General features: G+C 47.2%; 1 protein-coding gene across 11 annotated transcripts in view; it reads left to right on the forward strand.

The window, feature by feature from the left end:
• Map7 (microtubule-associated protein 7) overlaps positions 1 to 14144 on the forward strand; it is a 132671-nt gene that overhangs the window by 112863 nt on the left and 5664 nt on the right. For 6 of the 11 annotated variants that reach the window (NM_001198635.1, XM_006512577.3, XM_006512584.4 and 3 more), the window contains exons 8-15: positions 53 to 201; positions 4954 to 5069; positions 5341 to 5594; positions 7578 to 7806; positions 11498 to 11672; positions 11997 to 12098; positions 12464 to 12514; positions 12820 to 12877. In NM_001198635.1, the coding sequence (NP_001185564.1) occupies positions 53 to 201; positions 4954 to 5069; positions 5341 to 5594; positions 7578 to 7806; positions 11498 to 11672; positions 11997 to 12098; positions 12464 to 12514; positions 12820 to 12877 (1134 nt within the window). The remainder of the gene's footprint in view (positions 1 to 52; positions 202 to 4953; positions 5070 to 5340; positions 5595 to 7577; positions 7807 to 11497; positions 11673 to 11996; positions 12099 to 12463; positions 12515 to 12819; positions 12878 to 14144) is intronic. The other 5 variants (NM_008635.2, XM_006512582.3, NM_001358787.1 and 2 more) reach the window with 1 other exon arrangement.

The following is a 14144-nucleotide window of genomic DNA, read 5'->3' on the forward strand; positions in this document are numbered from 1 at the left end:
TCACCTGCTCCTCTGGCACTCTTGTGTGTAAAACCAATCACCTGCACTCTAGTTATCCCCATTTGTCCTCGTTCAGCATCTTGCAGCCCCATCATCATGCCCTTCAAAGCTGCACACTCTAGAAACCCAGTGGACCGACCAAAACTCTTTGTAACACCGCCTGAGGGCTCTGCACGAAGGAGGACCATTCATGGACTAGCGGTAAGTGGTGTCTGGAGAAGCCGGTGTGTGGGAATCGGTGCTGTGTCTCTGCAGAGTGGGCTCTGCCCTAAGGTGGGCTCTGGGTACAAGATCAGGTGACAGCTACACATCACCCCACCCATTATAAACCCAGCTGGCTGTGTACCTCTACCCCTCACTGCCTCTCACTTGGGGATTTTGCTCTCCCTACACATTTGCAACTGTTCTTCACTCAAGCACTAATGAGTGGCAGACCTATTCTGCTGGGACCTTTATACAAATAAGTGGTTGGGAAACATTTTCAAGGTCAGAAATTATGTTGCCTTTGAAGAAAAATAGACCTGGCTTGCAGCCTGGTCTCAACCATAAAGCTGGCCCAACACTGAAGGTAGCTTACTCAAACGGGTATGCATGTCTATGTATGCCTGCCACAGCCCATATCTTAAAACACCATGAAGGATTTGGAAACAGTTTTTGTTCAGTAGGTACCTCTTGTAAGGCATATATATATATATATATATATATATATATATATATATACACCTCAAGTGTTTAAAGTGAAGGATAGATAATATCTGTACCCTAACCATGCTGTAAATGGAGCGAGGTCATCTGTCTCTTTGAATCCTTCATCTTTGTTTAAACTGTGAGCTTATGCGCTGTAGTTGGGAGATGTGAACATTGTTCTATGGCTTTGAACTTCAGTCATGATGTCCCCAATCCACCACATGTCACTGCTTGCTTGGCAGGGATGATGTGACCCTGGTTGTAGAGGCTAGAACTTTAAAAACAAAATAAAAACAAACAAAATTGTGTCGACAGAGCAATTCTCGTGTTTAAAGCTGATGGATGCTTTAAAGAGTTCTGCTTCGAGGTGTGTCTGAGGACTGAGCGAGGGTGAGGATTCTGCCTAAAGGAAATGTTTTTGTGAGCCACTTTAGGCATCAGTGCAATTCACACCTGAGACAAGCCTCACAGCCCTGTAGCCAAAGGGGAGCCTACCTCTGATGTCCGTGATCGCTCTCTTCATTAGCTTCATGATGCTTTGGAGATCCTAGCTTCAGACAGAAAGTGACAGTGAACACTTAGAGTGCATGCGCAGAGGGGGAAAGTGGGTACTGAAGGGAAAACACTTAACGTCAGGTAGGAGGAGGACTGTGGCCAACCGTCTGTCACCCTTTGAGCTTTGGTGGTTCTGTCTGTTGATGCCTTCCTGTGTGTGATCAACTAGACTTTCATTGCCTTGCGATCAAGTAGTTAGGGACTGCTACTGTCAGGGAAATGATGTTTATATCTGCATTGTGGAATCAGGACTGGTTAACTGTATTGAATACCTGGAAAGTAGCTAATGGTATAGATGGACTGAATATTTAATTTTTGAAGTGTGTAGAGACTAGGGATATGGCTCAGTGTGTAAAGTGCTTGATGTGCAAGTGTGAGAGGCTCAGACACAAGCATGAAAGACGAGTTTGGCCTCATGGCTGTAACTTCAGCATTGGGGTGTAGACGGCTTCAGCGTTGGGGATCCATGGGCTTGCTGGCACTGACCAGCTGACATGGCCAGTAAGAAACCTGTCTCAAAATATTAGGAGGAGAAATGGCTGAGGAAGGCACGAGCCTATGACTTCTATCCATGGGTAGGCACAACACACACCAAGACTGGAGTTGCAGAATAACATTAATCTATATAAGTGTCTGAAGAAGTGCCAAACTGTTTTGCCTAGTGACTGTACCGTTCTGCATTCCTATCATTCATGCAAAAGGAGTCCAGTTTCTCCACGACAACACTTGCTATTTTCTGTATTTGTTTTTATAATATCCAATTTACTAAACATGAGTGATATCTCATGATTTTGATTTGCATCTCAGCATGGCACATTTTTGTAGACTGTAGCAGCTAGTAAGTGTTTGGAGAGATGTTTACCAAAGGCGTGTGTGTGTGTGTGTGTGTGTGTGTGTGTGTGTGTGTATCACTGATGATCCAGCACAGGCCAGCTTTACATCCAGTAACAAAATGTTGCATTGTGGGAGTTATGTGTTTATTCTAGATAATGGCTCCTGGCCATATAGGTATAGGCTGCCTGTTCAGTCTTTTGTGACTTTTGACCTATAGAAAATTTTGTTTGATGTTCATGTGCTGTTTTTTTTGTTTTGTTTTGTTTTGTTTTTTGGGGTTTTTTGTTTGTTTGTTTTTGTTTGTTTTTTATGCCTGTGCATTGGGTCCATAAATTAAGTAACCGGTTCCATGATATGAAACTTTTTTGGATGTCAGCCCCTTTTACAGTTTTAAGACTCAATCCACTTTAAGTTCATGTTTGTTGTGTAAAGGAAGAGTCCAGTTTCACTGTTTTTCCTGTAAATATACTACTTCCTCGCTAACATTTGCTGAAGACTGTCCTTCCCTTGTTGAGTGGTCCCAGGCTCTATGGTTTCTAGACTTTATTCTATTTGTTTGGTCTACATGCCAATACCATGCTACTTGAACTGTAGCCTTAAAATATATTTTAAAATCAGGAAATGTGAGCGGTTCTTCTCCAGATATTGTGAAGTCCCTGCATGCTGGTCGGCGGGCAGCCGGGTTGACTTGAGCGTTGTGTGTGCACTCAGCAGTGTGGAAAGGGTTCAGAGTAAGGATGGTTGTAGCACTTGCTCCTCATTAACTCACACCAGCATGGAGTCCACAGGGTGCCTTTGTGGGTGTGCTGCGCAGACAAGTGGCTGGATGTAAGGCAACAAAAGAATTGAAAAGAGAAGGACAGAGCCCCAGTTTGGGCTCTCATGGCCTTTGTCTCACTGTCACCTTGATGAGACTGTCAAGGGCATAGGCCCATTCCCCGGGCCCTGACCCAGGAAACCCAAATGGGCAGAGTTAGCCCCAAGTGCCTCACATTGCACTTCTGTCTTTCTCTTTCTGTCTTTCCCACCCAGCTCCTTGATCTTATTTAAGCCACATCAAAATGTTTCTACAACCTACACGTGGTAGCACACACCTTTAACCCCAATACTCTGGAGACAGAGGCAGGTAGACTCAATGAGTTCAAGGCCATCCTGGTCTACACAGTAAGTTCCAGGACAGCCAGAGACCCTGTCTCCAAACACACACACGCACACACACACACACACACACACACACACACACACTCTCTCTCTCTCTCTCTCTCTCTCTCTCTCTCTGAGCCAAGAGATGGGCCAGCCACAGGTAAAGGTACTTGCTGGCAAGCATGATAATCCCAGTTCATCCCGAGCCTGCAGGCTGGAAGGAGAAAACCAACTCTGACGTTCACAAGTTGTCCTTAGACGCAACACAGGCATACACTCACAGAGGAATAAGCAAATAAGGAAATAAATGAATGTGTGTTTTAAAACTTTGTTAAAGGAAGAAGAAAGGACTTACTTTGCTACTTTAGCATCTCCCTTAGGAAGAAAGGTGGTCCCTCCTCCCTAGTTCCAGTCTTCCCGATGCTTGTCTATCTACCACTGAGGAGGGAACCCATCTAGTAGCTGCGCCTTTTACCACCCAGAGACTGCACCCGTCCTTCAAGGCCCCACCTGCCTTTGAGGAGTCAGTTGGGGCAGAGGGTGGCCTTGCAACTGGGTTGATCCAGACATGGCCCCCACAGCCATGGGAGGATCTTCTTTACCCTCAGTTCTTCTGTGGTAGGAACTCAGCAGAGACAGTGGAGACATCAGAGGTTTCCTCCACTGGTAGCCCAGTCAGCCAGCCCGGAAGGTGGGAGAAGCAGTTTGAGGAACTCAGTAGAGAAGGAGCGGGAGCACTGTGATTGTTCACTGGCAGCCTGGCTGGGTGACATCTACCTGTCCCTGGTTCCTTGTACTGGATTAGCCAGAGGTCCCCGGCTAGCATCCTCCTCGGTCCTCTCTTCTCACCCCGTATCTCCTCCTCCCTCCCTTCCTCAGCCTGAGATTCTTCAAACACGGAGCTTCCTCTTGCTCCCTTCTGTTTTCTCCCCACTCTTGCCTTTTGACTTCAGAACCTTGGAACACATCTCTGGTCTTCTCTTCCTACGTTTGGCCAGATCTCTGGCTGAGCGCTAGGCAGTCATCATGGAGGGCTGGTGTCTCCGCTCACTGTTGGAGCTCTTTCTAGGAACACACGACCTACACTTCCTCACCTGAGCCCCACTTTCCTTGTAGAGTAAGGGGACCCTTATGTAAGGACTTATCTACAAAAGTCACATAAAAGGTGACCGTGTATCTGAAATACCAGACATGTGAGTAAATGATGGAGCGATGGTATATTCCAAAACAGAAGAGAACTGCTAAAGAATAGAAAAGTAGAACATGTGCTTAAAAGTAGTGTGGCTCAGTAGTAGGGCACTTGCCCAGTATGACGCCTGAGGTTTAATCCTCAGTATGGCAAAAAGAAAAATGACAAAATTTAAAACAAAAGGAACATCTGTAGAGATAAGGTAAAGTAATTCCAGGTAATGTTAGACAGAAAGCAAAGGTGCTTTTTAAAAGTTTATACTTTTTTGTTGTTTGTTTATTTTTTTTGAGATTATAATTACATCATTTCCCCCTTTCCTTTACTCCCTTCCAACCATCTCTCAGATCTTCTTTATCCTGCCATCTGTGTTGGCTCAGTTATGTACTGTTCGATTGTTAGCAGACAGGCGCCTTGTCCTGCAGTGGCGTGGATATATGACGTAGTTTAGAAGTTGTCTTAAATTCTTAAAAACACTAAGTGGTCTGTAGTTTGTCGTTGGATATCGTTAATATGAAAATTCTAATTACTGAGTTTCTCTGAACCAGAGCCATAAAAGAGAGCGAGAAAGAGAACACGTTCCCTTCCACGTTTCCCCGGGCGCCCGCAGGACTCTGTCTCCATCTAATCTCAAAGCGAGGTCACCGGCTCCAGCCCGCCTTTGGTGAGTGTGGCGGAGGTGCATGGGAAGGCCCACCATGGAGAATTAGCTTCTGTCCTCACTGCTTGCCTTTGACTTTGGGGACCGCAAGCTGTCTTTTAGCAAAAGGAGAAAGGATCGTTGAGCTGAGTCTCACTAGCCACTCCTTTTCCACATTTATCACAAACAGAAAATCCTCCTATCAGAACGTCTGCTTGGTTTTACATGTGTGGGTGTTCTGGGGTCTGGTAAGATGATCCTGACCTACTCATTGTCTTTGTCTTCTTTGGCCCAGGCTCCCATCCAAGTCCATGCCTCATCTGCCTGGTACTCCCCGGCCTGCATCCTCCTTGCCTCCCGGCTCAGTCAGAGCTGCTTCCGCTCAGGCCCCCTCCTCCTCTCCTGGCAACATCCGGCCTGTCAAGAGAGAAGTGAAAGTGGAGCCTGAGAAGAAAGACCCTTTACCCGCAGTAAAGAGCAGGGTGCCATTAGTGAAGGTAGAGGAGGTCACAGTCGAAGAGGGGACACCCGTGAAGCCACCTGAGCCTGGTAAGAATGGACCAGCTGGTGCTGGGATGTGGGCCGGTGTTCTCTGTGCTCGCCCTGTTCATGAATGGTTTTATTTAACTCCTTTTTCACTCCTGGGTATTGGAAATTCATATTCTCACTCTTTCTTTTCTCCTCCCCTTTCCCCTCTCTCCTCTCTCCTCTCTCTCCTCTTTCTCTCTCTCCCTCCCTCCGCCCCTCCTTCTCTCTTCTCTTTCTCTCTTCCCTCACCACTCTGTACTGTGAGTGCACTGCACTGTGTGGCCAAGGGTGACCTTGAACTTCTTATCCCTTTTGTTTCCTCCTCCCCAGTTGCTCGGATCCCAGGTCATCAGGCCTGGTTTGATGGCGCCTTGACATTAGACTACTTGGGCTCTGAGCATGCCAGGCAAGCACTCCAAGCTGCTTCCCCAGCCTAACCTGTATTTTTGAGAAGATTTTCAAAGGATTTCTAAAAATATTAAACTGATACCTCCAGAATTTTTCAAACTACAAATCCCTGGCCTTACCTCAGATCTACTGGATCAGACTCTGTGCTCAGGGATGAAAGCACTTTCACACTGGATTTGAGGACCACTGGTTTAGCGTAGTGTTACACAGAGATCGGAAGACCTAGCAGTTGTCTTCTGTGAGATCAGTCAGTGTTGTTTGGAGTCACCGAGAACTAGGAATTCAATATTTTCTTGCTGAAAATTATTTTCAATTTGAGGTCTGAGGGTGGGAACCAAGGGCGAGTTACAGTATTGGGATGGAGGAAGAGCCCAGTGTCGGCTTCACTCCAGAGGGAGAGAAGGACCCAAACCAGCAAAATGCTAGGAAAGACTGGGCTAAGCCTGTCGTTCTTGCTGGTAATCCTAGCTATGATGGAGGCTGCAGCACACAGATCTCAAGTTCAAGGCTCGAGATGAGCAACTTGGTGAGACTGCTCTGTGTTAGGGCACTTGCTCAGCATGCATGAGGTTTTAGGTTCAATCCCAAAGGAAAAGGAGAGAGGCAGAGAAAGCTGTGGACTGAGTCAGACTGTAATCTTGAAAAGGAGGGTCTGGGAATGACGTCTCCAGTGCCACCCGTCATGCACAGTCACGACGAGACCTCTCAAGGACCATTTTCAGTCGTCCTAAATCTCTAAACACAGTTGAAGAATGTTTTCCCAAAGCAATCTTAGGGACAGATGTGTGGCAGCTAGCGTGCCTGTCCCTGACAAGGCTATTGCTTCCTTGTGTCTAGGGTCTCAAGACAGCTCTGGGTAGAATCTTTTGAGACACAGTCTCACCGTGTATCTCAGGCTGTCTCCCAAGTGCTGAGATTACAAGTGTGTGCCACCGCACCTGTGAGAAGAGAGGACACTTAGCACAGTTATAATGGCGCACACCTGTGATCCCAAGTCAGGCAGTTGGAGCAGGAAGATCATGGACTGGCTCTGAACAAGCCCTAACTACACAAAAATCCTGTGTCCAAAAAGGGAAGGTGGGGCTATTTTAAACCTTAACCAAAATAAATAAAAAGAGCCTCTCCGTTGAATGCCACCTGCCCAGCCAGAGTCCTGGGTGTGACCTGGGTGCTAACGATGCCCATTAAAAAAGGCTTTGATGCTGTACTAAGTCACTAAAGCACAGAGATGCTTATAATAAAAAGCAAATGGAGAACCTCGCCTTCATTCTGCTCGGAATAGGGCTTCCCACAGACCCTGCCACAAGCCCTTGATGCACACTTGGTAGATGCTGCCGATTTAACTGCTGTGAAAATAAGACTTGGTGACAGAGTGTGAGCTGTGGTGGACGTCTCAGTTACTCATGCAGTTTTGTTATTGGTTGCTTGGCTACAGATAGACAGAATATGGTGAAACCGTGAGAACACACACTGGTGCGTGTTCCCTTCTCTTTAAGAGTGATGAATCCCAGGCCTGGGGCGTGGGGAATGCCAGTTTCTGTTTTGTTCCTTGGGTTTTTGTCCCACTTGCTTTTCTCCTTGAACCTATTTGTACAGCTGCTCCAGCCTCGGCCCCCATTGCAACCCCAGCCCCTGCTCCAGCTACGGACCCGGCCCCAGTCCCTGCACCATCATCCACTGTGACTGTCGGTGTAGTTCCTAAGACTTCTGCAGGCACCACCGACCCAGAGGAGGCTACGAGGTTGCTGGCTGAGAAGAGGCGTCTAGCCAGAGAGCAGAGGGAGAAGGAGGAACGGGAGAGGAAGGAAAAGGAAGAGCTGGAGAGGTAAAGGCTGTCAGCGCCCTAAGCCAGAGAAGGCACTGGGCTCGGGTTCCTCCTGCTCCCCTTCAGTGTGAAGTGTGAAGGTGACAGTCCTTTGCCATCCTTGGTCTATTGATGTTGGGTATGGAACCTAGGACTTATCCCTGCCAGGCAAACACTCTATCGACCAAGCTACATCCCCAGACTATTTTTAAAATCCAATTTTCTTCTGAAAAGCAACATATCAACACAGATAAGAAAATGTTTAAAGGGGGAAAAGTTATACCTACTTCAAGTAGTTGCATACATTTTAAGTGGCCCCTTCTGTTCTCTGACTGCTTGGAGGATGTATGTAGAGCCACACACACACAGATCCATAGCACAGAGAAGGTACAGCTGTCAGGTCTGCTCTCGCAGCTGACACTTCTATAGACTAAAGTTTCTTCGCTATCATTATATACTGTAAAGGTTGCATAGTACCAATATATACGTGTTCTTTCAAATAAGTCCCTTCAGCTTGGTAAAAAAATATTTACTCCAGAGTTGCCTGCCAAACGTATGCCCGGATGCTGCTTTTGGCAGAAGGAGCCTCACATGCAGGAAAGGCAGATCCATGACCGGAATAAGTTTCTACCCCAGGATGGACCAAGAGTTGTCCTTTCCACGAAGGGAGTGGTTCAGTATAGTCAAATCACTGTCACCCCAGGGAACAGCGCCATATCTGGGGCTCAGTGCCTGGTTTCTGCTGTTGGCAGTTGTGGCACGCAGTAGCAGCTGCAGCCAGGTCAGCCTCCAGGAGCGGAAACCCATGTTGTTGAACCCATGTTTACCCCCATTTCTACTACCATGGCCACTTGTTCGTGTGTGCAGGGATGGCTGGAGAAAAATGCTGACTGTCCACAGAACAGCCTTCCTGTCTACTTGATTACTGAACTCCTCCTCAGTTGAAGTCACCTTTTGATGAGCATTTACACAGGACACAATATCTTCATGACTTTTGCCCATTTGAAGAGATCCCTCCACGTACTCCTTCCCCAGATGTCTTTCTCACCAACTTTGCAGTCATGCTTTTTCCAGATCCCCCACCATCCAGCCGGTCCATTGGCCTACAGCTCATGAGTCTGTGAATAGTTGAGTATCTGGCCATTTCTCCTCCTAAACAAAATGTGTCCTACCTGAAGTTCCTCCCACAGTGAAGATGTCCTTTCACCAGTGTCTTCCAGAGTTGTCCCCCTATAAGGCTGCAGCTGTCTACTTCTGGATGGTGCCTGCATAATGTTCAGGGCCATTAGTAAACCAGGCCCTACTCTTCTCTTCCCCAGTCAGCCGACCATAGGGAACACCCACGAGGCTACAGGCACAGGCTTGGCTGCAGACGGCGCTGTAACAGTAGAAAGCATAGGCATTGCACAACTTCTCCATGTAACTTGCCTACACGTTCAGAATCTGCTTAGGCGTGTATATATACCATTTCTATTTGACAATAGATTGCTGCTACGCACAACCTACTTTATGACTTGGTGGCTCAGACAACACCCACCTCATGGTAACATAGCGGCCTGTTGTCATATGTTCAGTTTCTACTATGGCCCAATAACAGGCCAAGAACTGTCTTTCAAAAGAGGAATAGTGGGGGCTGGCAAGATGGCTCAGTGGTTAAGAGCACCTACTGCTCTTCTGAAGGTCCTGAATTCAAATCCCAACAACCACATGGTGGCTCACAACCACCCATAATGAGATCTGACTCCCTCTTCTGTTGTGTCTGGAGACAGCAACGGTGTACTTATGTATAATAATAAATAAATCTTTGGGCTAGAGCGAGCAGGGCCAGCCGGAGCAAGCAGAGGTCCTAAATTCAATTTCTAACAACCACATGAAGGCTCACAACCATCTGTACAGCTACAGTGTACTCATATACATAAAAAAAAAAAAAGAGGAATAGTTGTCTGCAGATGGTGATAGAGCCTTGTTCCCAAAGATCTCTTCTGTGATTCACCTACAGGGGCCTGCCAAAGGCTCCAAACAACATCCCTTGTTCCCAAACAGCCACTGACACTTTAAGTTCTACCATGTCTGCAAGATTATATGGTCCAAGAGATAAAGCAGCCTGCACAGCCGCCTAGACCTGTTGTAGAGCCTTCTCTATTCCAGGCCCCACACAAAGCTAGCAGCTTTCTGAGTCACTTGGTATATGGGTCAGAGTAACACACCCAAGTGAGGAATATGCTGTCTCCAGAATCCAGATAGGCCCACTAATGTTGTGCTTCTCTTGATAGTGGGAGGGGCCAGGTACAATAACTTATTCTTCACCTTAGAATGAGTATCTCTACATACGCTACTCCTGGTACCAACTTTTGTTTTACTTATTGTTTTACTACTGAAAAGAGACACCATGACCATAGTAACTGATGAAGAAAAGCTTTTATTTGGGATTTGCTTATAGTTTCAGAGATCTAATCCAGTCTCATCATGGCAGCACACAGGCAGACATGGTGCTGAAGAAGTAGTGTTTAGCTCTACATCAAGATCCACAGGCAGCAGGAAGAGACACTGGACCAAAAGCCCAGCCCCCAATGACACACTTCCTCCAACGAGGTCACACTTCTTAATCCTTCCCAAGTAGTGCCACTCCCCAATGACTAAGCGTTCAAATATATGAGCCTACAGGGGCCATTCCTGCTCAAACCACCACAGCCATGGGCATGGACAAACAGACAGTGTTCAGGTTCCAGTCTGTTGCTGTGATGTGATAATAACACTCTGACCTGAAGCAATGTAGGGGAGGAAACAGCTCCTTTGGCTTCCACTTATGGGGCACTGGTCCATCTGTGAGGAAAGCCAGGGTAGCAACTCCAGAAGCAGCTGAAAGCAGAAACCACTGAGGAATGCTGCTCTCTGACCTGCTCGCAGGCTTGTGCACCAATAGCCTTCATATAGAGCACTGCCTGCAGTGGCCGGGTTCTGCTACATAACTAACATCCAAGACAGTTCCCCATGGACACGCCCACATTCCAATCTGATCTAGCCAATTCCTCAACTGAGAGATTCTGTCTCAGGTCTTCGGACTGTCAAGTTGATAGTTAAAGCTAACTGTGACCGTATGCATAACTAGATACCACTTGGGTCTAATGGCAACTGGTTGTTCTTGACAGAGCTGGGGAAGACCTCAGACCTGCTGAGGGCCACCCTCTTGGCTGTGCACACCCTTCATTCCATGGGCGGCTTATATGGCCCATCTTCCTCCTGACCTGATACACAACATTATTAATCTCATTTTAAAAGGTTTCATTGGTTTAGAGAGATGGCTTATCAGTTAAGAGCATTGTCTGTTCTTACAGAGGACCTGAGCTGGACTCTGCAGACACCAAGCGAACATATAGAGCCCGTGTATGGGAATATACAGGCAAAATTCCCATACACGTGTAATTTTTTGTTAATTACGAAAATTCATCTATGTTCAGCTATTCAAGTCTCCACCCTTGAAAGATGAATTGTAGATCCTCTGGAGAAGCAAGTCGCCCCCCACATGTCATTGTTGTATGCTGCTTCTGACAAAAATGAAGCTGAGGGGGGAGAGGAAGACAAACAAAGGCCATTCCATATCCACAGTAGAATGTAGCTACAGCAGGGGGCTTTCCTCCCGGTCTTTGAACTGCTGGCCTTGCCATACCTGGCCTCTCTTCAAAGAAGCGCCTTCATTCTTGTCTTTTCCCAGACAAAAGATAGAGGAATTGGCCCGTAGGGTGGCTGAAGAGCGAAGTCGCAGGGAAGAAGAAGCCCGCAGGCTGGAAGAGGAGCAGGCTCGAGAGAAAGAGGAGCTGGCGCTGCGTCTGGCTGAGGAGGAGCGGGAGCGGTGGGAGAGGGAGGAGGTGGAGCGCGTGCAGAAGCAGGTGTGGACCCTGCCCCAGACAGGGGCTGTCCTCAGATGAGTGGGATGCACAGCCCCAGACAGGGGCTGTCCTCAGATGAGTGGGGTGCAGAGCAGGCGTGGGCCCTGCCCCAGACGATTGCACATGAGCGGGGTGCAGAGCATCTCCCATTGCCCCATGGGTTTGCTCCCAGACCATTAGGGCTGCTAAGCAGGTGAGGGGTCTGCGAGGGTGGGAGGGGTGGTCTCAAAGATGAGTGAGTTCTCTGCCGGCCTTCCTGCCTGCCCAGTGTGGGGAGCTGGGTTGCCAGAGCAGGGATAAGCAGTAGTAGCCGTTTGTTTTCAGAAAGAAGAAGAAGCCCGAGCCCGGGAGGAGGCAGAGAGGGCTCGGCAGGAACGAGAGAAGCATTTCCAGAAAGAAGAGCAGGAACGGCTGGAGAGGAAGAAGGTATGAGCTGGGACTGAAGCCTGGGACCGGCATGGTTCTGCTTCCTTCCTGGGTCTCAAGTTGCCTGAAGCCAAGAAACTGGTGCTTTGGTCAGGAACAAAATGTTCTACCCTTGCATAAGAAGTGGCCCTTGGTATTAATTCCAAGAAAGATGCCAGAATTTCCTCCTTCCCCAAAGCAAGTCATTCTATCACCACAGCTAAAAATGGTCCCAACCTCTATTCATAACGATAATTAGGACGAAGAACTGTGAATTATCTTTTCTCCACATTTTAATACTCTGCTACTTTTTTTTTATCGACGAAATGTGCCAGGCTGGTGTGCTGTGTGTATCTCATCCAGTCTTCTGTGTTCTTTTTTTGCAGCGACTTGAAGAGATTATGAGAAGAACCAGGAGGACAGAGACCGCTGATAAGGTGCTGCTGGCGTGGCCTTTCTAGCCAGTCTTCTGTTCTGGGAGGCAGTCTCCTGTCCCTTCGGGCTGGCCTCACTGAACATGACCTTGAACATCCTACAACTTCTGCTTACTTCCCAAAGGCGGGGGGGGGGGGGGGGGGGCCTGCAGGCCTGTGCCCTGCTGGCTCTAACTGTCCTTGATATGCCTTTATTTCCTTTCCAGTCACCCCCACTCTTAGACCTAGGTCCTCATAGTTATCCAGTGAGCTCTCTACCACTAGGAACTTCAATTTAAAATTCTTATGTTGGTTCTTTCTTTTTCTAGAAAACCACTGAGCAAAGAAATGGTGACATAGCCAAAGGAGTTCTCACTGGAGAGCCAGGTATTTCTTCTGCCATACACATGTGCATGTGTATACCCACACAGGCCAGAAGACGATGTCAAATCTCCTGGAGTTACAGCTGGCTGCAAACTGCCTGACATGGCTGATTTTAACTGCTGTGCCATCTCTCCAGCCACTAAGGCAGTGGTTCTCAGCCTGTGGGTCACACATTTGCATCACGATTCATAACAATAGCAAAATTATAGTTATGAAGTAGCAACAGTATTTTTGGTTGGGATCACCACAGCATGAGGAACTGTATGAAGGGTTTCAGCGTTAGGAAGGCTGAGAACCACTGGCCTAGTGGATGACTTTAAACATACACATCTTGCTAGGATTTTGTCTGCTTGGGGATTTTGTTTGAACTAGAGTCTCGTTCTGTAGTGCAGTCTGTATTGGAATTCTCGCTGTACCTGAGGACATCTTCCTTCCTCTGACCTCCAAATGCTAATATTACAGGCCTGCATTATTGCCCCCAGCTTACATTTCCGCGTTCATAACTTGTATTTATGACAAGTCTTAGAATAAAAGATTTACACATCTCTCTTAATCCTGACTTCGAAAGAGAAGTACACTTTAAAACATGCCGATTTCATCGTAACTTGTTCTTTAACTTGTAACTGTGGTCTTTGGGCAAATCACTGTTTCTTGGAGATTTTAAAACAGAAGTGGCTTAAATAGAAATGGAATCAGCCTTCGTTTTTGTAGTCCCATCTAAGATTAGCTTCATTCTGTGTGAGGTTCTTGGATAGTGGCGATCTCAGGCTCAGTCACTGACGCACTAGTTGTTTGTCCAGAGGACACTCCTATCACAATTCTGCCACACCCTGTCACAGTTCTGCTTTGCTTTGCTCAGAACTGAATCTACAACCATTCAAGAGCACCAGCACCCCCAGGCCCACTGCATAACGTGGTATTTCCAAGAGCGTTACTGCTGACAGGTGCTATCAAGGGTTATAAGACTTTCAATATAGCCCACCCTAGGTTTGAGTCAGATGTCTATAGGTTGCCTTAAGCTGGACTCCAGCGTTGAGTAGCAGCTTATGTAGTGAAGCTCAGGACACACACCGTGGGCCTCTATTTGTGAAATCACAGCCTTCTAAGTAGGACTGAATTCAGCTGAGTTAATAAAGCGTGGCTTCCTCTTCTATGGTGATTTGCTCCGAATCCTTCAGTAAAAGTGTTCTGTGTCAGCCAGTCAAGTCAGTTAACCACTTCATCAGCTGGTTTGATTTCAGTGTCAATGTCCAGACCTAACTTAGTACAA

The sequence above is a fragment of the Mus musculus genome, chromosome 10 (assembly GCF_000001635.26).
Source record: "Mus musculus strain C57BL/6J chromosome 10, GRCm38.p6 C57BL/6J".
NCBI classification, from domain to species: domain Eukaryota; kingdom Metazoa; phylum Chordata; class Mammalia; order Rodentia; family Muridae; genus Mus; species Mus musculus.